Source organism: Dermacentor silvarum, chromosome 6 (genome assembly GCF_013339745.2).
Source record: "Dermacentor silvarum isolate Dsil-2018 chromosome 6, BIME_Dsil_1.4, whole genome shotgun sequence".
Classification (NCBI taxonomy): domain Eukaryota; kingdom Metazoa; phylum Arthropoda; class Arachnida; order Ixodida; family Ixodidae; genus Dermacentor; species Dermacentor silvarum.
The window spans coordinates 51634347-51658629 of record NC_051159.1 but is presented as its reverse complement, the minus strand read 5'-3'; the positions used below and the strand labels follow the sequence as shown (position 1 = coordinate 51658629).

Here is a 24283-nt window from a genome sequence, read left to right as displayed (position 1 = left end):
ACCAAACTCGCATCAAATAGGTTCATTAAAGTGTGGCCCTCGGGGAGGCCAATGGCACATACCCAGTAAGACAAGTTGACGTGGGACGGGTTAACTGATTGAGGCACACACGCAATGTAACACATCCGTGACGAAAGTTGGCCCGGCAATTGGTTTCGAACAAGATTCCCTCATCGCAGCGCCAGCAGTCCGATGCTCTAAACATTAGACCTCGAACCGCCAGTGACCCAAGCTTTCGGGAAAACGGTTAGGATGCACTGACAGACAGACGGTGCGTGTGTGTGTCATCCTCTAATTATTTGATACAGTTTTCTTTAATTGATTTATTCATTCATTGTTTTAAGCACTGTGACGCAGGAATACTTTCACTCTCTTTCGTTTCAGTGGACAGAGTGCGCACATTCGTTGCGCGGTGCCTGTGAGATGAACCTGCCCGTCTGTTAAGTGCAGCATGCCATAAACTCCACGTTGGTTAGGAGGGCAGCGCAAGATGTGGTTTGCTGTCAAACTTCCAATCGACGCATGCAGAGTGCGGGTTTCACGCTGTTTCGTTCACACGCACGCACCTGAATGATGAAGCTGGTTAGCGGCCGAGTGAGCGCACGCAGATGGTTGTACCGGAGCAGGCGGTGCTTGCGGTCCAGGGCCTCCACTGCCATTCGGGATGACGATTCTAAGAACGCTGCAGGTGAATGTTGAAGTTTGTTAGTATTATTCCCGGAGTGTATACGTAAACGAGCATACTCATTGCTTTGCAGCATCAGTGGGAGGTCTCAAAGTAGAACTGTCAGAGGGACCTCCTATAATATTAGTACACACAAAAAACAGTTGTTACATTAAACAGTAGTGGTACGAACGTGTGCAGTAACGTGTTTGGTTAAATCTTCCTTCGAGCGCATGGCATACGGCGTGTAGGCTTACCTCCGGGACTCGTATTAAAATCCGCGATAACAGAGAAGTGAAATTTTTCATTGAAATCGGTGATTTCAATGAGGCTGGTTGCATTTAAAACGGGACGTTTCAATCTACTCACCAACGACCAGGATATTTTTAGGCTGTCTGTTTTTCGAGCAATTATGAAAGCCGAAAGAAAATCAAGAAATCAGTTTACAATCAACTCGGAAACAAAACACCATATAAGAATTTTGGAGGCGGCATCTATTCAGACATCTTAAGCGTACAAAATTACACAGTCGTCTGGAATTTACTAATTCATTATTAGCAATTTTGGACACATACTCGTAAGCACTGTAAAAATTTCACGTAAGCAGCATACTCGTATATGAAATTTCTTCGCTTGAGATGCCCTTACACTTGTTGTTTAGAGAATTGCGATATCAGCTCTTGGAGTTGAGTTGCGAATTTGTAAACGTCGTGCTAGTTTTTTTTTCCAACTTCCCAATTTATTAAAATTTTTTGTAAAATATTTGATGTTCTAAATCACAATTCTGCTTGCTACAACGTGTAGGATTCGCATTTTTATCTTAAGTACCAGACATTTCATTCTAATCAGTTCATCGGTTGTCTAATGATAGCACTTCTGCATTTCAGTTGTATTTGAATAGTCTGTCTTCGCATGGCATGCTTTAACTGCTTCTGAGTGTGTACAAGGTTATTAACGCTCCCTAGATGTAGTATCTTGTTCGTTTAGAATCCATCGTGTCAATTTCTTATCCACAACATGCTAATTACGTACCCGTCAAACCTCCCAAATGTTTCGTTACGTTTATGAATTTGGGCTCGTTTTACAATTTTACGAATGTTGCGTCAAGCTTTATGAAAAATAAGTTTTCCTCGCGAAAGCGTTTCCCTCATGGATCTTGGAACTTTCCACTGCAAATTTTCTGATGGTGAAAGGTCGCCAGTGGGTACTTGTTTTGAGCAAGTGCATACAGACAATTTCTTTAAGCAGGCTAAATTAGTAAAACCAGATTCGCTCAAAAAGTCACTGTGATCTAAAACCAATGTTTTCCTTGCCAGTCTTCGCCGTTCCAAGTCTGCTGCTGCTCATGTTCGGCGTCTAGTGTCAAGTATTCGCTAATAAATTGCGTTTGTATCCCTCAAAACAGTAAGCTCTATAGAAAAAAAAACTCCCTTCCCCTCTCTGCCATTTTAATTTTCGCAGATTTGCAGGTATTTACTAATTCTCGAGCAGGCGCTGCCCAAACCTAACATTATTATTTCCGGATAACATACCAACAAGTCCGTATTGCGACATAGACTAACCATGACGTCACAGGTAACCATAGTGCGGACACTTGATGGCAGCGTCTCCACTTGTCTTTCCCTGTTACGCCTTTATGCCGCTCACCAACTCCCCGCGCTCGGATAAGATTGTGTTTTTCGTGCTCCAGAAGTGTAATCTACGAATCTTTGACCTCACTCTGGCCTTGTTTACACGGAACTAACCCAACTAGATCACCAGGATCCCATTTAGCTTTTCTTTTGCGCTACAGCGCACGTCTCGCCCCTATAAAGCGGCAACCACAGATGTGTCAAGGTTTTTAAGCTAGTCAAAACAAGACTTTTCTGTAACCAGGCTATGTAGCCACATTTCAAAATGACCCGAGGTGGCAGTCTTTCTCGCGGAACCCCACCGCGGTAGCCCGGAGGCTATGGAGTTGCGCTGCCGAGCTCGAGGTCGCGGGTTCGTTCCCGGTTGCGGCGGCCGCACTCTGATTGGGGCAGAATGCAAAAAAAAAAAAACGCTCGTGTACCATGCTGTAGGTGCACGGTAAAGAACCTCGGGTGGTCAACATTATTACGGAGTCACCCCCACTACGGCGTGCCTCATCATGAGATCGTAGTTTTGGAACGCAGTATTGGGACAAGGCCCAGGAGACATGGTAACACTTCAAACTTTCCCCGGAACGCAAACCCCACCCCCGAGCAGCGGGAGGCTGTTCTGTCCAGCTCAAGCCCTCGTGACAAGCAGCAGCTGGTGTGGCGGGCCGGGCGGGCGGCATCATCCGTAGGGCTTCTGTACTGAGAGGTGTCCCCTCATTGGCGCGACACGGAGGCAAAGAGAATCGGAAGCTTTCGTCCCTAGCATATCTTCATTTCTGATAAAATCTTGTATCCCATCTCCTCGGCATGCAAAACTTTATTGTTTAATTTAATCTTAAATTTGATTAGCGTGGTGCTCGCGTTTGCGAAGAAAGCAAGCAAGCATCTGCCGTGCACGTCAAGATATATCGTGAACTGCGTTTTTATGCGAGATCGAAAGGTAATTTTCGCTCACCTGCTGCTTTTGTGTCTAAAATTTGGCAGAAATATCGCACTTACCGATGCGCGTCCTCAACACCTGGCGCTTTGCTTGTCCCGCTATAGTAGTTCAAATAAAAAGCACTGTTTCACGCCCAGCTTGAATGAGCGAGCCGATGCAGAGACGTGGACGGGTTTTGTAATTTCAAATCTTTATGCCTTGTAAATAACGGTGGTAAATGTTATACTGAACGATGCAGACCAAAAGAAAATGCTATCATGTTGTGAAATCTAAAGGAAAGTTGGGCAGCGCTAACCGCAAGGAGCCTGCTTTCTTTCTCAATCTCTTAGGATTGGAATGGCATCATCAGCTTCAAGTGAAATCGGCATTGCGTTGGGCTTTAGTTCTTGGAAGCTGGCAAGGTTAACGAGAATGGCACGAGAGAAGACTGCGCAGGCGAATCGAGATTCCGACTGCATCTCTTTGAAAACGTCACGCGCCTGCGTCATGCTGCAATCAGCTATAGTCGCTGTGTATTGTCTACGCCACAGCCGACACTGTGTATTAGGGAATCGAGTAGCTGTAAATGAGACACACTGTCGTATAATTGGAGAAGCATGCTCCCTCACCGAAGGTGACCTCGAAGGGGAGCAGCACGACGAGCGTGAGCCAGTTGAAGAGGCCGTGCGCAGTGGCCACCGCGAACGCCCTGCGCAGCTCGTCGCGTCGCGTCACTTGAGAGAGCGCAGCCACGCTGCTCGTCACAGAGCTGCCCAGGTTGGCGCCCATCACGATCGGTATGGCCTGCTTCACGCTCAACACTGCGCACGGCCAATAGTGAAGGCGCCGGTGAAAACTCGTGGCTCTGGAAAGCATGGGGCTGTATATATAGCCGCCCGAGACGCTCCGAAAAGCAGTGAATAACAGGCAGTGAAAGCCGCTTGGAGATATCTCGGCCCCAGATGTCCACAAAGTTATTTCTATTGCTGTTTTTATTGCAATAGCAGGATGCCGAGTTGTGCTCCCTAAAGGGCTGCGGAAAATAGCTCCGCCTCCTCTCTGCTATCATCTCTCTCTCTCTCTCTCTCTCTCTAGACAACAAGTACACGGACGCTCGAGATGCATTTTCGCCGTCGCCGTCGGCGTTGTCGTGCTGTCCTGCTATCGAAGACGCGTGCGTGGCTCGCGCGTGGAGAATAGACCCTTTCAGAAACGTGCAGTGCCGCGCTTTCCTCTGGTGGCGTGTTTTGGCGAGAGGATGCGCCGGGCATCTGCCCTCAATGCGAATGTGAAGGTGTCGTGCGAATTGTTCATTTTTTGCGCAGTTTTGACTTATCTGTCGGGGTTGTCGGTTGAGAGAAGCTAGTGTGCATACTGCGGAACCTTCGACAAGCATTTCACTAATATTCCACAGCCTTATGCATACCGCAGAAAAATAAGAAAGGGTGCAAGCTAAGCTGCCGTGTACCCGGCGAAATGTTCGATAGGCTTCAACATGAACAAGAGCTTAACAAAGGAAACGTCGCGGTAAGGGGCTTATATAGCTTCGCCGCATGACCGTTGTACAATGTGGTGAAGTGTACAACGAGTATTCTTGAGAAAAGTGAGAATCGCGGACAGGTGATCTTGTACGTACGCTTACATGCTCTGGTAGGTCCAATCCACGGGCCGCACCTGAGATCCTGCGCCATCCACTTTATCATAATCTCAGGTCCCGAGGCCTCCACTGGCAGCATTATTTTTATTTTCGCGTGCTAATGATCTCGCAACAATACATATCTCTATTAGGGGCGAAGCTTAGATCAACCATAATGCTACGCATACAATCGTATATAGAAACAGGATTTGCGCTTACTGCAGCTCCGTTCTTGCTAAAATTTTGCAAAAAGATTACATTTTATAGCTTGGATCGTCCATTGCAACATATGGTGCTTTCTTGCCTATTTCGTCAAGAAAATTGCGAATTTATCTTCATCTGCGCTCCTAGCAGTTGGTAATGTCTGAAACATATGCCTGTAATGTCACTTCCACCGTCTGCAATACGGGAGAAAAAATTATTCTAGATTCGATTCCAATAATTGCTCGGGTGCATCTGAGAGGTGCATACGGACACAAATTCGCAGTTCTTCACTCACTAGGCAAGGAAACAACGCCAAGTGTTACTTTGAACGATGCGCGCGAAAAAAAATGCACTCCTTCTGCAAAATTTGAACAAGAATTAAGCTGCGGTAAGTTTAGCACATTCTTAACACATTTTTTTAACAATTTCAATGGAAAACGCACGTCCCTGTATCAGACCCTTGCCGATGGTTCTCCCAGTAAAAAACAGCGTAAGTGCTGATTTACATAATTTTTCGAGCTTTGAAAAGCAATGGGCGAATATTTGTACAAACGAGAAAATTCAGGAAGCGTGTGCAGGCCCTTGCTGATCTAAAACAGCAAGAAAACGCTTGATACTGCTTGCGCCGTCACAACGTCCATGCAATACGTGGCGGTAACGGACGATAGAGGAGCGGGCGGGCTTGCTCAGCGGGCTGCCTGCCGCTAGGGGCGAACTGACATTCTGAAAAGTAGGGAGCCTACATGCAAGCGCTGCTTTTGCAGCGCTTGCATGTAGGCTCTCTACGGAAAAGGTCCATTATATATAAAAAAAGAAGGCCTCGAGACGCGCAGAGCGTTTGGCTCCAAAAGCGACGAAGCCAAGCGGACCCGCAATCACGTTCCCCTTAAATGGCTCTGCCGGAGCAAGGGCCGCAATCCTGCACACATTCGAAAAGCCCACGCCCAGTTTCGTCTCACACGATTGCACAGTCCGCGCCAATATCGCGGCCTAGGCCAATCTAGACCAATCATGTGAGGTAAAACCGAATGTCGGATTTTGGAACACGTACAAGATTGCGGCCCAGGGCAGCGTTATGGCTTCTACTGATGGCCATCAGCGTTGTGCGCAGACACATTAGCGTTCCTGCTGAGTAGCTGCGTGCATACCACACCGTGATGGTGAATGTTTCAAGCTAAATTTGTGTAATCCTTTCGCCGGACGCTGACCAACGCCGTCGCTTTTCATTCCGTCTCATATGATGCCCCACCGAGGGGCAACGCTTGTAACGTCACTGCCACCTTCAGCATTCTGAGAGGCCTACAACGCAGCGATCAACCTTGTAATGGTTTTAAGTGCTTCGCCTTAGGGCAAAACTGACAATGTTTTGTCTGGAGTTCATACCATAACTGACTGGAACAAATAAATAGCAATCAATAATTCATTCATTCATTCATTCATTCATTCATATGCTGCCACTGTTTTGAAGAAAGAGATACTGTAAAAGGGCGTTATAGATAAGCCTGGGCAAAGCTACTCTCCATGGGGAGCACTACTTATTTTGCCGCAGTGATCGCTTGTCTACTATGTAACTAGCTTTTAGACATCTCGTACGCCCAGTTGGGGCACATTCACTCTACTTGTGTCCAAGCTGAGTAAACATTCCGCATTAACGAGTTGGTACTCCTTGATTCGTGATGTTTACTAACTCACTCCAAAACTAACTCACCCCAACAGCAGGAATTGCCGGTACTTTTTAATGCGAAAGCATTATATGCCTCATGAAGCACAAAATCCCAACGTGTTGCCGGATATGTTACAAAAATCCACGTGGTCAGAGATAGACCGCGCCGGTGGCCAGTATATATATATATATATATATATATATATATATATATATATATATATATATATATATATATATATATATATATATATCGCTGCGCGTCGCGGCGCTGCCAGCCGGTGCGGCGATTGCGGTGAGTTCCGTCGTGCGCTCCGATGGCCCACTCGCAAAAGTGGATTAAGATAGGTTAAAGTGGATAAAGGTGGACTACAGTGGATTGAGGTGGATTGAAGTACATTAAGATAGATTAATGTAGATTACGGTGGATTACGGTGGATTATAGCGGATTAAGGTTAGTACAAATTAGAGCAATGTGGATTAAGGTAGAGTTCTAGTTTCAGGTGATAACTTAGAGAAGTCATTATGCTTTCGCATTCAAATTAATACTTAAGTGACTCAATCTTTTTTTTCTCGAAGACGAAAATGTGAAATACAGTGTAGTGTGTTTACACGTTCTCCCCACAAGGGACCCTTCTAAATGCAGGCACATATACGTACATTAAAGAGGAACTCTTAGCTTAGCTCGATGAATATAGTTATTGAGAACTGGAATTTTATATATTCTTGTGGCATGAAACGGCTAGCTATTAGCGCAGAAAACTAAGGGCGAAGCTCTCGTTTATAAATTTCGCACCCAAAACGCTGCGCGGGTACTTTAGTGCGATGTCAGAGATTTCGAAGCATTTTTGCATTGTTTGGGTCATTTTTGCTTAGAAAAACTTACACGTACTCACAAGGTTGCTGTTTTTTCTCGCGCTTTTTATCGGCGCGGGAAAAATCTGTCGGCGTATAGTTTTCTCCCAAAATACGTACTATACCTGACGAAATGAAACGCAAACGTGAAAATTTTATTTCACGTTTGTGCACTCGAGAGTGCGCTCGTATCTGTGCTCGAGAGTGCCATGTCGATAGGAGTCGGGTCACTCTGATATAAGTGTATGAGCAAAAATCAACCAGATTATCCCACGAACTGGAGACTTATGAAGCGAAAGCGTGGCGCATTGGTTAGTTAGTCCTAAATTGACGTGTTTTAGTCTGTGAGTATAGTACTTAACATATAGCTCACTCCACTCACACTTTTCTCACGCTAAATACTTAGTTTCCTGAATATTGCAGCAGCGCGCAGCATGCTGGGATCCGATATACGCACGCTGGGATCCGACCAAGGAGATGGTGATAGAGGTGGACGATGACGAACTCTGCACGAGCACAGTGACAAGCAAGCCCGTCATGATGCCCACGACGGGATTGCGGATCACGTCGCTCTTGGGGCCCCGGAAGGACGACTGGTGTCCGGCGAAGAGCTTGAAGGCCGAGCTGAGCAGGTCCAGGGAGACCAGGAACAGGTACCAGCACACCAGCAGCACGGCCATCTTGCCCACCATGGACACCACGAACTGCGCCGAACCTTCTGCACGTAGGAGGAGACCACGCACTCCAGGCTATTGAAAACTCACAGTGTGGCATGTTCGAGACTTGAGAACAAGGCACGCGGTGCGTATAGGTAGGATCGCGATACGACCTGTCGACTAATGTAAACTCGTTGAAAACTCCTTGTACGAGGTCGTTGATATACGACAGGCTGTTGCACCAATGATTTCATTTAATAAGCTCTCAACAGCTCCCCGACAGGCATTTTTCAGACCTATGGCACGCTGTTTCGATACAGCATACGCTTAAGAGACTGACCAGCGCAAGGTAGACGAACAGGTACTTCTGGGCTGTTGGCACGTGCTGGTCTTCCATCTTGGTCACTGGCGAGCCTGATCTTGTAAGTACATTGTAAATGTCATGTCTGTGCTTCTCCACACGATACATTATATTTAAAACTACAACTTATGTGGGTTGGTTGTACATGTATAACATGTGAACAGTGCTAAGAAGACCAGGAAGAGACTGCGCGCTGCAGTGATGCTATTTCTCGCCATTGTCTTTATCAACTGTTTCCTTTGCATACATAATTTCGGTGACACCCTAGTGCACAAACCCGCCCCACTTGTCTAGATCGCGCTACTGGCCGCTCATAATTGATCGTAGAGGAATCTAAGGGGATGGACGGGAGTAGTATGAAGTGGTTACCTCCGGTATACCTACAGGAGCATGGATCTCGAAGAGCTGTGACGCGCAAGTGACGCAGCCGTCGATGTTTTCTGTTGAACACTTATAAGTAGCCCTTGGTTCTCCGATTTGATATTCTATTGGTTTTTTTTTTTCAATATCGGGGGGAGGGGTAAAAATTGGGTGCAGTTTTTAAAACGTCTGTTACCTTAAATATTCTCAGAGTATTATAAAAAGTGCAATAGATTATCAGTGCTCAAACCTGAAAGTGATGTGATTTTACTGGCACGGCTCTTTTATGATGAGCGTAGGCGCCCCTGCAATGTCATTACAGGCCTTACACAGCGTGTTAAATATTTTAAGGGTGGCAGAAATTTTGGCACAACCGCGTTTGTCGCGTCCGCGTCTGTCGGACCCGCGTATAGTTAGAACACCGTCCGAGAAGTTCAAGCGCAAACGCTATAGCTTGCTATCGCCGTAAGTGCGTCGCCGTTTTAGATGCGAAGCAGCTTATGGTCGGGGTTATGTCACTCTCTCCCTCCCTCCGCCATGCGGCGTCCACACTCCTACTGCGCATGTACGCCAAGCTCCGGCTTCCAGAAGCCGGCTTCCGCTTCCGGTTCCGCTTCCACTTCCGGTTCCGCTTCCGTTTCCGCTTCCGGTTCCGGCAGCCAGCTTCCGGCTTCCGGAGAACGCTTCCGGCATTTTGCCCGAATGATCCCCCGGTGCTTCGCCCACTCATCATCATTCACTTCGTGGATATGCGTTGCTGAGAAGAGGGATCGAGCCGCTGCCACGAAACGGCACCGGCGACAGGCCGATCCCGAACTTCGGGTTCGCGAAGCCGAAAGGAAACGTCAACGCCGCCGAGAAGCTTCTACTAATGCAACGAGGGCTCGCGTAATGGGAACTTAAGTCGACCCCATGGCTGCTTCGCATACTACTCAGGGTTCCCCTACGGGAAGATGGTGTAATGTTTGGGGGCGGAATCGCGCTCCTAAATCCCGAATATAATTGCCCCAGCCTGACAAGTAATTCTGTCGAAATGTTTAGCTTCCAGTAACAGCATTTCTGCGCGCTTAAAACGTTGCATGGTGAAAAAAAATTCAGAGCCCTTCCACTACTGTGAAGATGGAACCCAGCGAAGCTGTGACTATGGTGGGTCTGCTATAGTGAATTTATATATTATTATTACTGACTATATTGAAAGTCTTCGGCGTGTTCGTCAAAGAGCAAGGACACCGGTGTCTTGTTTTCGTCCGGCGCGATGGCCAAGTAGTGCGTTTGCTGCGTAAAGTCTGCCCCATCGTCATAGACTAGCGTGTGAACCACAGCGTTCATAGCCGCGGCACACTGCATGGCATCATCAGAATCCTGGAAGATGTGCTTAAACCAGTGTCCGTCCCATAGCGAGTACAAAGGGAAACTGCCGATAAAAGCGTTATCTCTACGTCACGAGACAAAGGGGCACACAATTGGTGGGAGGTGCCACCGCCGAGTATCACGACACTTGTGAAAGAGGCATCGGCGGTGGCGAGGGCTGTAACAATAGGCCATCCATCATCCGTTTTGACACCTGTGCTAATAAGGCACAGCTGGCGGGAGACCACCACGCACATGGAGCCAAATCACCACGCACAGGGAGCCAATCATCATGCACATGGATATCTACATCCGGTGGTGGCGTGGAGTAGAGGTAGAATACCCGGCCTCAAATCTGAAGGTCGTAAGTTCGAATCCTACTCCATTCCACTACATTTTCAGGCACGGAGTGGTGCCTGACACCGGCAAGAAAAAAATAATTGCCGAGAGCTAGTGGGGCTATACTAGTTCAGGTAGAACCAAACTAGGAAGGCCCACTAAGCTTCGTCAAAAGTCACTCCCTCACCAGAACACGAATTGGCCTCCCTGGTGCAGTATTCGGCCACTACCTCCCTCATGACTCCGACAATTAACCCATGGCCCTCAGTCCCCAGTGGCTGCGGAGCACCTGACCACGGCGGCGGTCAGACCTGCTACGTGGCAGAGGGTGCTAAGAATCTCTGGGTCCGGACAGGCCGCGAATGGAAACAACCTGGCAACGCTCAACACGCGCACCCTATCGAGTGAGGCTAGCTTAGCAGGACTATTTGAAGAATTGTCAGGCATTGCCTGGGATATTATTGGCCTTAGTGAGGTTAGAAGAACTGGTGAGGCTTACACAGTGCTACTAACGGCCACGTCCTCTGCTACAGAGGTCTTCCAGATAAGGGAGAATCCGGAGTAGGATTTCTAGTCCATAACAACATAGCGGGCAACATTGATGAATTCTACAGCTTAATGAGAGGGCAGCAGTCGTCGTAATAAAGCTGAATAGGAGGTACAAAATGAAGGTATAGTACAAGCCTACGCCCCAACCTCTAGTCACGATGATGAAGAAATAGAACAATTTTATGAAGATGTTGAATTAGCAATGAGAAAGGTGCAAACTCAGTATACTGTAGTCATGGGCGACTTCAATGCAAAAGTGGGGAAAAAGCAGGTTGGTGAGCAAGCAATTGGCAACTACGGCATCGATTCTAGGAATGCAAGAGGTGAGATGTTAGTAGAATTCGCGGAAGGGAATAGGCTCCGAATAATGAATACCTTTTCAGGAAGCGCAGCAACAGGAAGTGGACCTGGAAAAGCCCTGATGGAGAAACAAGGAATGAAATAGATTTCATACTCTCCGCAGATCCAAGCATAGTGCAGGATGTAGAAGTGTTAGGTAAGGTAAACTGCAGTGACCATAGGTTAGTGAGGTCCAGGATTTCTCTCAATTTGAAGAGAGAAAGAGTAAAATTAGTCATGAGGAAACAGGCCAACCTAGAGGCAGTAAGGGTAAAAGCAGACCAATTCAGGCCGGTGCTCGCAAACAAATATGCAGCTTTAGAACAGGAAGATAAAGACAACATTGAGGTAATGAATGAAACCATAACTAGGTTGATCTCAGAAGCAGCAATTGAAGTGGGAGGTAAGGCAACAAGGCAACCAGTAGGTAAGCTCTCCCAAGAAACAAAGGACCTAATAAAGAAACAACAAAACATGAAAATGTCCAACTCAAGAGATCAGATAGAATGCGCTGAACTGTCAAAACTGATCAACAAGGAGAAAGTAAGGGATATTCGAAATTATAACGTGGGGAAGATTCAGGAAGCCGTAAAATATGGACGCAGCATTAAATCAGTAAGAAGAAAGCTTGGCATAGGAGAAGGCAAGATGTATGCACTGAAAGATAAGCATGGTAATATCATCAGCAATTTCGATCAGTGGCGTAGCCAGGGGGGGGGGGGGGGGTTTCAACCCCCCCCCCCCCCCCCTACTTACTTACCCTTTGTTTTCGTCGCTTCGCTCTGACATAATTCATGAAACCGGTGCTACTACCACAATTTAATTCCTGGGCGCTTCCGTTTTAGTTGGTAATTTACAGCGAATCATGTCAGCATATGGAAAAAACTGTCACGGTGTTTTTCAAGGCTTTCACACTCTGTGAAGTTTTGGGCGAGCTTGTGGCGGCCGCATTCTGAAGCAACAAATGCGCAACAAATGAAGCAACAAATGCGGCAGCCGCATTTTAGATGATGGCGAAAACGCTCGACGCCCGTTTACTTAGATTTAGGTTGCACGTTAAAGACCCCAGGTGGTCGAAATCTCCGGTATACATTTCCGCCGCTTCCCTTCAGGTGCCGGTTAGGCCGCGCTCGCGCAGGATTTTAGGCTACGTTCACACTTGGTCTCGAAGCTGTAGGAAGCGGCAAAATCTCGCCTAGGCGGCAAGACAGGCAGAAAAACAGGGTGCGAGCCAAATTGGTCTCGGGCCGATTTTTTCGCCATGGCGAAGCAGAAACGCGGCGGAAAGTCGTTCTGCTTCGCTGGAAGCTACACTAGCATGTAAACAACCGGTCGTAAAATGGCACCGGGCACCAAAACCATGGCACCAAAAGTGTAGGCTGTAATGCTGATCGACGCGATCGAGAACCAGCCCTTGCTCTACGACAAGAGTGGCACTAAAACGTACTGTCAGCAATACTCGCGATAGTATTCAACGTCGCGCGACCGGAGGTGCGGCAACGAAGCCTTGGCGTGACCCAACTTCTCGCGCTTTTGCAAAGCCAGGCGAACCCACCACCGCCGTTTCCGAGTTGTCCGCGTCTTCCGTTTATTCATTGTCCATTTCTAGAAAACAAGTAGGTAGAAGTATAAAAGCCATTTCTTCTTCCACTTCCATAGCAGAAAATAGTTAGGCAGATTCCTCGTTGACGCTCCATAATTCTCCTCGCACGTGTACGGTATGTTGCAGAAGTCGCGGGGTGCTTTTTTTGTTGCGACGATAGATTGGGAGCGTAGGTCTCACGAAGGACGCGCAGGCTTTGGCGAGCCCCAACGCAAGGGCCAGCCCGGGTTTTAGCTTTGGTGTTCCCGTTGCCCCTTTGGTGTCCTGGAGGCGCCGACAATACGAAATGATGAAATGTTATTACAACTTGTAAATAAAAGCTATTAAAGAAATATTATCACGCCTAGGCACCAACCTGTGACTCAGCGCTACCGCGCCCGTGTGCGGAGAATTACGGAACGCCAACGAGGAAGTTATCGAAGGTCGCAGATGACACGCGAATTTGCGTAAAATGATCACTTTTGATGACGGTACGTGGGTCAAAGAATGAACATACCGCTCGAAATAATGCGATAATGAGTGCCACCACGCCGACAAACGTACGCATACTAGATGGATCTGGACGAAAACGGCAGCGGCGGCCGCGGCGGTAGCAAAACAAATCTGAACTTGGACAGGCGCGGAGCCTTTCCGCCCGCTTTGGTCTTTCCGCCCGCTTGCCGCTTTCCAAGTGTGAACGTAGGCTTAGTCTGCGAGAGAAACGTCTCTTGTTTGCGATTGCGCCCCTACGGAAGGCTGGTAATTACTGTTGTGTTGTTGAATCCCAAACCAGCAATTACGGAAGGCTGGTAGTTGCTGTTTTGTTGTGGAATCCCAAACCAGCAATGTACACACGAAGGGGTTGATGACAGCAGTGAAATTCCACCGACTCGCAATAGAATGCACGAAACAGACAGCCGACAAGCATGAATTACTGCTGTGCGCAGTACAGCGTAAGTAAACTCGTGTTGCAGGCGCTGACAGTTCTCGTCGGAGTTCACGCGTCCTGAAAAATTGATTATGTGCACTATGCACTGAAAAATACCGGAGTTCATTCCTGCATCACGTACACCAATCAGTCGAGATTCTGTGAGGTACAAGGCCGCTTCCTGTTTGCACCGGCGTAAGTGAAGCAGAAATGAGTTGCACGTACGCACTACTTAAAATGCGTACACGCGCCATATCTGTGCTGTGCGGTGAAATATTCTGTACAATTCTGAATCTGTTGACGTAAAGGCAAATGACGGCTACACGCTCGCACACAGCGGAAGACACAGCGGCCCATACACTTGCCGCAGGAAATGCAACCCTCTCGTATGAGGGAGCAGGGCGACGAAAGCTTCGAAAAAAAAAAACGCCTTACGCGTTTTTGCGCGTATTTAAGTTTTCTAGCGCAAAGACGCAGCGAACAAGCTATTGCTACGGGAGTAGGTATAGCCTGGTCACACGTGCATTTTCACGCGTATAGCCGTCCTTGACTTGTGAAACGCACTTCGCCCCGACGAGGACGATGCCATCTACGCTTAACGGAAATTAACAGTTAATGATGGCTTCTCCGATCGCACGGGTCGTCTTAATGATGCGCTTTCGAAGACTGGTCCATTCAGTGGCGCGATGAGAGACCGTTGCTCCAAACGCCCACTGTACCTGTCGTACTTACTGTATTTACTGAGCTTACTTTACTTTTTACTTCATTTCTTCACAAGCACACGCACACGCGAGGGGGGGGGGGGGGGGGGGGGGGCGGTCCTATGTCTTGAATATACATGTATAGAGTCTGCTTACACTACCGCTATTTATTATCGATCACGTGGCCTAGAGGAAAGCAGAAGCTTGCCCCCCCCCCCCCCGGTCGGGCCGGTGAACCCCCCCCCCCCCCCCGAAAAAAATTTCTGGCTACGCCCCTGATTTCGATGACATAGTAAAAGCAGCTGAAGAATTCTATACTGACCTGTACAGTACCCAAAACAGCCAAACTCCTTTCATTCGAAATAGTGATGAACCGGATACAAAGGCTCCTTCTATAACGAGCGATGAAGTTAGAAGGGCCATGAAAGACATGTCCAAGGGAAAAGCTACTGGAGAAGATGGAATAACAGTCGATTTAATCAAGGATGGAGGAGATATCATAATTGAAAAGCTTGCGACCCTTTATACGCAATGCCTCACAACTTCAAGTGTACCAGAGAGCTGGAAGAACGCCAACATTATACTAATCCATAAGAAGGGAGACGTTAAAGAATTGAAGAATTATAGACCCATTAGCTTGCTTTCAGTACTGTATAAAATATTCACCAAGATAATTTCTAACAGAATCAGGGCAACACTTGACTTCAGCCAACCAAGAGAACAGGCTGGCTTCAGGAAGGGATATTCTACGATGGATCATATCCATGTCATCAATCAGGTAATCGAGAAATCTGCGGAATACAATCAACCTCTCTATATGGCTTTCATAGATTATGAAAAGGCATTTGATTCAGTAGAGATACTAGCCGTCATAGAGGCATTGCGTAATCAAGGAGTACAAGAGGCATACGTGAATATCTTAGCAAACATCTACAAGGATTCCACAGCTACCTTGTTCTTCACAAGAAAAGTAGAAAGTTACCTATCAAGAAAGGGGTCAGGCAAAGAGACACAATCTCTCCAATGCTATTCACTGCATGCCTAGAAGAAGTATTCAAGCTCTTAGACTGGGAAAGCTTAGGAGTGAGGATCAACGGTGAATATCTCAGCAACCTCCGATTTGCTGATGACAATGTCCTATTCAGCAACAATGGAGACGAATTACAGCAAATTATTGAGGACCTTAACCGAGAAAGTGTAAGAGTGAGGTTGAAGATGAATATGCAGAAGACAAAGATAATGTTCAATAGCCTGGCAAGGGAACAAGAATTCAGGATCGCCAGTCAGCCTCTAGAGTCTGTAAAGCTAGGAGTACGTTTATCTAGGTCAATTACTCACAGGGGACCCTGATCAAGAGAAAGAAATTTACAGAAGAATAAAATTGGGTTGGAGTGCATACGCCAGGCATTGCCAAATCCTAACTGGGAGCTTACCACTGTCGTTGAAAAGAAAAGTGTGCAATCATTGCATTCTACCAGTGCTAACATGTGGGGCAGAAACTTGGTGGTTAACAAAGAATCTCGAGAACAAGTTAAGGACCGCACAAAGAGCGATAGAACGAAAAATCTTAGGACTAACGTTAAGAGACAGGAATAGGGCGGTGTGGATCAGAGAACAAACGGGGATAGCCGATATTTTAGTTGACATTAAGCGGAAGAAATGGAGCTGGGCAGGCCATGTAATGCGTAGGATAGATAACCGGTGGACCATTAGGGTTACAGAATGGATACCAAGAGAAGGGAAGCGCAGTAGAGGTCGGCAGAAAACCAGATGGGATGATGAAGTTAGGAAATTTGCAGGTGCAAGTTGGAATACGCTAGCGCAAGACAGGGGTAATTGGAGATCGCAGGAAGAGGCCTTCGTCCTGCAGTGGACATAAAATAGGATGGTGATGACGATGATGATGATGATGATGATGATGATGATGATGATGATGATGATGATGATGATGATGATGATCCGGTCTATCTACTTCCGTTGCCGGACTCTATCTCCTTTAACCTAGCTTCACTGTAATAACTACGCCTCCGTTCCCCCCCTGTGAACGTGAATGTACAGCCAGGTTGCTGCCGACGTTGGACAAGCACCTCCACCACAAGCGACCTATGTCAAACGCGCAAGCACGTGCGCGGAAGTGCAGCATACATCCTCATACTTCTAGGCCCTCCGCCAAGCGCAAGTGCGTTATCGAACTAATTGAATTTCTCAAAATAAATTACGCCACAAAATTCGTAAAGTACGGCTTACACACAAGCTGCAGACATGATAGCTTGAGATTGTAATTCGAATAAACGAGAATAATGGCATCGTCACGTGACTATATAGCTTGATCATGTAATCTCATGACGTCATTACGTCAAACGTGACTTCACGCGATGAAGTCTTCGTCAAGTGTAGATGTCGCCTGATGACGCCATGTGATGCCTCTTGGACAAGCAGCACATCGTGCGCTTCCCGCTTCTTTGCACTGTCCCCGGGATCGGCCCACATTTTTGTGTGAGCGAGAGCCGCGCACGCGGTCATGAAAAATGCCGACCAACCAGAGGCTAACAGCTTCACTGTAGTTAATAATAATAATAATAATAATAATAATAATAATAATAATAATAATAATAATAATAATAATAATAATAATAATAATAATAATAATAATAATAATAATAACTTGTTGATTTCCATCGACGATGGAGGAGACTGTGGGTAAAAGTCGCTTGAGAAACAAGCAACTTGACTGAAGCAAACATCTACTTCTACAAAGCAGGCAGCAATACCACACATATTCAAAATACAAAAGATTCAAGTTAATGCACTGTTACATGAAACAGTCACGGAGGCTAAAAATGAAAAGAAAAAGGCAAGATAACACTTTATCATGCGAGCAAGGATTGATGAAATGTTCGCGTAGTGTTCGTACAGAAGTAACTCAATATCTCATTTATAAAAAGATTTATACGTGATTTATGAAAAGTAGGAGTCAATACCAACTGACTCGATGTCTCCCGTTGCTATGGCTCACCTTCCCTGTCGTCCGGTTGCCTGTTGCTGACGTCGGGGTCCTCCACCTGGAGCAGGGAGCGCACCGACAGAACGCTCGAGAAGGTCGCTTCGCAGCCCTCGCCTCCCTCTGCCTTGGCTACCGCGGCCCGTTCCGCGGTAACCTCGGTGGGCGCAGCGGCAGCGGGCCGGCGCGCTCTCAGAACGTCGGGCGTCGGGGGCTGCTCGAAAAAGCTGGGTATGGTCAAGCGCTGCGACAGCACCTCGGACCCGGTCGGCGGGCCACCACCGGGCTGCCCGCGGTTGTCCACCGACGTTCTGGCTGCGACGAGGCCGGCTCGAGGCGTCGCACGTTGAACTGTGGCGGGGTCAGAGGATCTTCTGACCGCCGCTTCCTTGGCGGCTTCGAGGGACGAAGGGAGACCTCGGGCGGACGTGCCTTCCTGCGTCAGACATGGAGGACGGTTACCTCAAGCAGTAAACTACTGTATAACTCGGACTTGGGCGAATTGGTATTGCTTTATTTAGGCCATAGAGCAGCGCACATAGTAAACCAGGGCGGACAGATAAAACGACAAATCCCAGCAAGTAATTTGTCGTTCTATCGGTGCCTGCTCGGCCGCTATCTTGTACTTTCTTTCGTTTTTCTTTGGTGCGTCTGTTCTACATCCCAAATGAAGCAATAAGAATGTAAGGCCGATATAATGCAACGATTCTCTTCCCATTCTTTTCCTTCCCGAGCTACGTGAGTTGCCTGGGCGTTGCTGTGCCTGTACATTATCGCCAGGATCGGCCGGTCATGAGCGCTGGATGATAAGAAAGGCATATATAATCAAGCGAAAGGAACCGCTACACTATACCGAGCAATACTTCTTTTTCGTTTCGCGTGCGACCGTATCTAACACGACGTCGCAGAAGCAATCATCTTACAACGTGCAGTTTTTTTTTAACTAAAGGGTACTTGCAACCACATAAGGGTGGAAACTTGTCCAACGTTTAGCATTAGTATATAGCCAAACAGGCGACTCTCGGAAAACGCGCGGTAATGGGTATTAGCTCTCAGCTGGAGATTTCTTTAGTTGTGTGTTTAACGTACGGAAACTGCAAAGTGGGTTATGAGGGTCTAATAGTTGGAGACCGGGTTAACTCTGATCGGCTGGTTCTTTTTAACGCACACCGAAGGCGCGGCACACGAGAGTTATTCCATTCAGCCTCCATCCGAATTCGGCCACCACGGCAAGGGTCGAATCCGCGCAGCGCCGTAGCCATCTGAGCAACCGTCTGGAGACTTATGGCGACGATGGCAGCCTGCGTAATCACAAAGCACGGCTGATTTTTAAAACACTTCTACTTTACAAAAGCCGTCCGGCGACTGGCCTTCGCCGCAACGATCGTTTCATAACACCCATCCCTGTCGTGAGTGGGGGGCGAGCTCAAGCGCAGGCCAATGAAGACACGCTCTTACGTAAGAAAAATTCTGTAAAAAAGACTGCTTTGGTATTGACGTCATTGTGGCGGCCATCTTGGGGCATTAGCACATCGAGAAGAAATGTAAACAAGAAATATGGCAGCATGACAGACGCGTCTTGTTGCGCAAGCGAAAGATGCACAGCACTGAAAATCCGGTGAATGTGACGCTCACCATCAGAGAGCAAATTAATGCATGCGTGATGCATGCGCGTTGACGTCATCGTGACCACCATGTTCGGGACTAGCGTGGTGGGGAAATGCGTGCGTGATGTCATTACGTGCTAAATATATATGCCGACCAGCCTGAGGGTGCAGCGCATCCATTGACATGTATTGGAGCCGTAGAATACCAGCGACATGTTACCAGACATGCATTGGTTTACTCTTCGCCGATCAGTGCTTCTATTTAACAATAATTGGCACGTAAAACCCCAGAATTGAATTCATTTAACAATGATAGTTAACAAGTTATGTTATCGCGCTCGCGTAATACGTTCTTACTGTACCAGGACATTGGCGAAAGCAAGGTGCCGTGGTAAAACGTTGCCACACGTCGTTAACGCGGTAGTATAGTGAGTCAGTATGAAAGGTAACTGCAGATTTCTATTTAGCGATGGCAGTTTTCCTTATTACTTCATTGAACAAGTTCCACGATGGGACATTTCTGCATTTCTACAAACAGCAGTGAACGAGGTTCTGATTTTTGCACTAGCAAGCACCGCTGTTTTACTCAGAAGGGCTGTTTGAACACGTAGTGATTTGTCTCTTTTTGTATTGGCACACACTGAATGAACATTCCCGAACCGATGCCGATGCGAGCGAAAAACTTACGCGAAACACTTACGAAGTTCCCAGGCTTGCTCCTCGAGACGTTTGAGATTTGGTGAATGTTTTCTAGGGACAATTTAATACTTCATCCATAAACGAGGATTCCATTGCGTTCTCAGCGAACAATTGTTGGTTCGTTGAGAGTTCTGGCAACTTTCAGAACAAAAGTAGCACATGCATACGAAAATATATTGAAGTGCCTGATGGGACAAAGTGGTCGTTCAGGTACAGTATTTAAAAAATAACTGTAAATAAGCCTTGATTTTCTCATATGTGTCAACCTGTGTCCTCCAAAGGTGTGTCCTTAGCTCACAAAACCTATGTCTGCCAAATAAGCGCTAACATAGTAGTAATTCAAAAAGGTATCATGCGACTACAATAACGGGTGTTGCTCATTGGCGTTTCTTTAAACTCAGTGTACCATCGCGGACGAAATGACGCAAGGAAGTTACAAACTGGAGCACCTTTCGCAAGTAAGGGCTCATAAACATGACTTTGCACTGCTACTTATCCGATCTCCAAAAATGGCCTGTATGCGCTTCACACTAATCATAAAAGCCAAAACCATGCGGGCATTACCCGCTACTAAGTGTAACATGCTATGAAAGCCATGCAAGTAGTTCGGTAATCAAAACGTATAAGTCCGCGCCTTTCGTGATCAAATCGCGATCGCACATATTCGCGTGAGCCCCAGCGCGTGCCTGGGAGTGAGGCGCCGCGACGGCCTGCAAACGAAATACCTGAAAAGAAAAACGACGAACCGCAAAATGATTGAGAACCACATGTTAGCAGTGGTATAACAAACTTCGTTAATTCAAGGTATAACATTTTTTTCGTGCATAACTGAGCCTAAATAATGCAGAATCCCATTTAATGACTGGTCATCGGGCTTTTTGTTGTGCCTCCTGAGCAAATTTGTATGAAATTGTCTCAAATGAAAAAGAAAGAAAGAAGAAGAAACGTCCAAGTATTTCTTCGTATGAACGCAGCTACAGCAAGAAGCCTTGCTTGCATCCGCAGCGTCGCACGCTCCACATGAAACCCAGTATTAGTTATCGCTCACGTGCGTGCCAATTGTCCACGATAGCATAAGGCCAACATTTGGAGCGGTTGTAGGTGGCAGCCGTCTTTTTCTGGGGAGTACGGGAAATCGTTTAACAGATGACCGCAATAGAAGGGTGAACCTTTTAATGTGTAGCGTTAGGTCTGAAAATTGTGTCCGTCCGCCCATGTCCCAAGAATGTGGGCCGATCACGGAGATAATTCAATACTGGGCCAACCGTGGCCAGGCAATAAACCCTTTCCCAATACAGGGGGCGTATAAGCAGTTTAATCTCATTCTGTGCGCGGTGTTACGTTTGGCGTATTCGCCGAAGAGCGGAGGCCGGGGTCATTGTTGTACCGAGGTCAAATAACATTCAAAACAACAAACAACACTGAGATGCTGAACAGTTACAGTGTTTGTCATGTGTTCTTCCTTATGCCCGTGTTTTTAGCGTTGTTTTTTACACCATGTATGCATACCAACGAGCTCGCCTTCGGACCCTTTCTAGTTACACCAAATTAAAGGTCGGCGTGAGAACTAGACAACGGAGCTTCTCCCAGAACTTCAGCGAAAGACGCCGGGACCTGTAGAAGCTTTACCTTCTGGCGAGCTTGGGCCATTGACCTCTCCCCAGTCGTCAGTGAAATACTGGATCGGTATGCTTACTTCCCCCTTTTCAAGTTCAGTTTGGGGGCGGCGGATGGGCTTTGTTGTGTCAACCTTCTCCTCCTCAGAGGTGGTGTACCCATCAATGGTGCGCTGTGCCGATACGGACCACCGGACTGGTTGATTGCAAAATTAGCCGTCACCTTAGCGAGTGATCTAGGGAAGACTGAGGGTCTTTCAAAGACATCCTCATTGTGTGTAGTCTGCTCTCGCAGAAGGATGTAGTCTGCTCCGACATGTAACCTGTAGCTGCGTGCTACGTGTACTGCACTCGGTGCTCGCGCCAGTACGAGTATCTTAAGCCTTTTCCTGTAAATAAGTCGGCCCTTTTTCCCCCATGTGAATAAACACCCTGTTCTATTCCTCCAACCTCCCGACCTCGTACTCATCACCGAATGTCGTCGTGAAAGTTCGGACGACGACGTGGGCCCTCTTAGCCGCCGTGTGACGCCCGGGTAGCGTAGGCCGGCTACCCGTTTCGAGACGCACAGGTGGCGTGTAGGCTAGAGGGCGATGCTAGCTCAGTGTGACGCCGAGCTCCGAGACCACGATCCTCCCGAATCTAACAGCGCTTGACAGCGGCCGGCAGGTGTGGCGTGATAAGGATTCATTGTCCGCGCAAACAATATGCGCATCGGTGCAAAACAGTCTACGCGTCAGTCTATAACGCCCTCTGTGGACGACTACGTGGCTACCACAATACAAGGAGGAAGTCCTTAATCGCGTGCCTATACGTACGTGGTGTCCACAACTTGAAAACACTAACGTGCCTGTCATACTTCAGCACCCATAGATCGGTACTCGATATACTGGAACCAAACGCGTACAAGAAGAAACACGAGGGAGAAGTACAAGACGCGCAAATGAGGGAAAGAGAAGACTGCAGTACGTGTGTGGATGTGCAATCTGAAATACAAATCGACGAGAGTATATATATATATATATATATATATATATATATATATATATACCGTTGTATTTAATTCTATACACATACATGTCTTGGATACATGTTCTATATATACACATGTCTTGGATAGTTCCATTTAAGGAAGGTTCCGCAATTTCTGCTTTTTGTTTTGCATACTTCCCGCTAATCTTTCCTCGTCGTAGCTTTGTTGTCATCAAACCCGAAGTCGGCGCAGGCTCCGTCAACAGATGGTCGAGATTAAAGTCGCTTGCTGCAAACGTGGGTGCCAGTGTAAAAGATTGCGGTATACACAATAGTCTCCCTTATGACCTCTCTCTCTCTCACACACAACAATTACTGCAGACATTTTAGCGCTAGTGTCTACGGGAGCTAAAAATATGGCGGTTCAGTCGTTCATCCAGCATGGGAGTGGGGGTTAGTATACGTATTTGCCTATACTTCGATCTTTTGACTTCAAACGGCTTTGTGGCTTTGCAAATCGATCACTTTCAGCGAAATACTGGTCTATAAATGCAACAATTTGCCATGATTATGCATGTGCACGAAAAGTGATTGCCTTGTTGAGTTTAAAAACTATGCTAGCTCGGAAATTTAGAGAGATTAAATAACGCCACAAAGCATGAAGATCAGACATATTGGTCTAGTAACAAGCATTCGTTTGGGAAATGCACGGTCGCCGCGCCCTAGTTCTCTTGGTAATTTTCGAGGGTTACTCGGTGTTCGTAAAATATGTAGTAAGGACAAAGGCACTAAACTAACAACTTTCTGTCTAGGCATATGCTCACAATGTGCACAGGCTCGTCAGCTAGGGTAATTTTCGTGGGTAACTCTGTGTTCTTACATTGTGCAGTGAGGACCAAGGCACTTAGTTAACAATATTGTGTCTAGGCGTGTGCCAGCTCGTCGGCTATGGTAATTTTCGTGGGTAACTCTGTGTTCTTACATTACGTAGTGAGGGAAAATGTACATAGTTAGCGATTTTGTGTCTATAGCATATGCTCACAGCGTGTACCGTCTTGTCGGCTACGTCATCGGCTGCTCTCTGGGCAGGGCGAGCGTTCGTCGCGGTGCTCCTCGCCTCGTCGGTAGAGCGAATGTCGCGGCCGGTATTCGTCGAGGGCGCCGGGCGAAGTGTTCGGCTCGCCGCCGGGAGTGCAGCAGCTGGGCCTTCAGAGGTCGGCGTCGGCTGACGATCGTTGCTTCGTCGGTGGCTCAGCGCCGCAGTTTTGGCCCCTGGGCGCGACTGCGTGCCCGAAGACGACGGCCTGCCGATCGACCGTGAGGCCGGGCACTCGGACCTCGCCCGCAAGCTGCCCGAGCTCTCGGAGCATGTCTCATCTGTGACACACAGCGTTTTGCACAACGTCATCCCGAGACCCGAACACAGTCTACTGGTATATATGTTGCGAACCTGAAAAGAAAAACACATTTTGGAGACAATGTCTTCCTTAGCGAGTTACCACCACTTTACCGCATCGAGTACCGGCGTTTCCAGCCTCTTTTCGTGGGCCAATCCCGAACACACTGCAGTCTAGAAATGTGGGTCGCTCCCGTGGCTATGTGCAGGCTAAGTAATGCGAGCCGATTTCAGTGATAGTGCAGTCAACAAATTTCAGCGAGG

At 47.4% G+C, this 24283-nt stretch overlaps 1 protein-coding gene across 1 annotated transcript in view; it reads right to left on the bottom strand.

The window, feature by feature from the left end:
- LOC119456660 (sodium-dependent phosphate transport protein 2C) overlaps window positions 1–24031 on the bottom strand; it is a 38625-nt gene extending 14594 nt beyond the window's left edge. The window contains exons 1-4 of the mRNA XM_049669007.1: window positions 23666–24031; window positions 17745–18165; window positions 8021–8281; window positions 567–682 (exon numbers count right to left, since the gene is read on the bottom strand). Of these exons, the coding sequence (XP_049524964.1) occupies window positions 567–682; window positions 8021–8281; window positions 17745–18165; window positions 23666–24031 (1164 nt within the window). The remainder of the gene's footprint in view (window positions 1–566; window positions 683–8020; window positions 8282–17744; window positions 18166–23665) is intronic.
- Window positions 24032–24283: the final 252 nt, after the last annotated feature.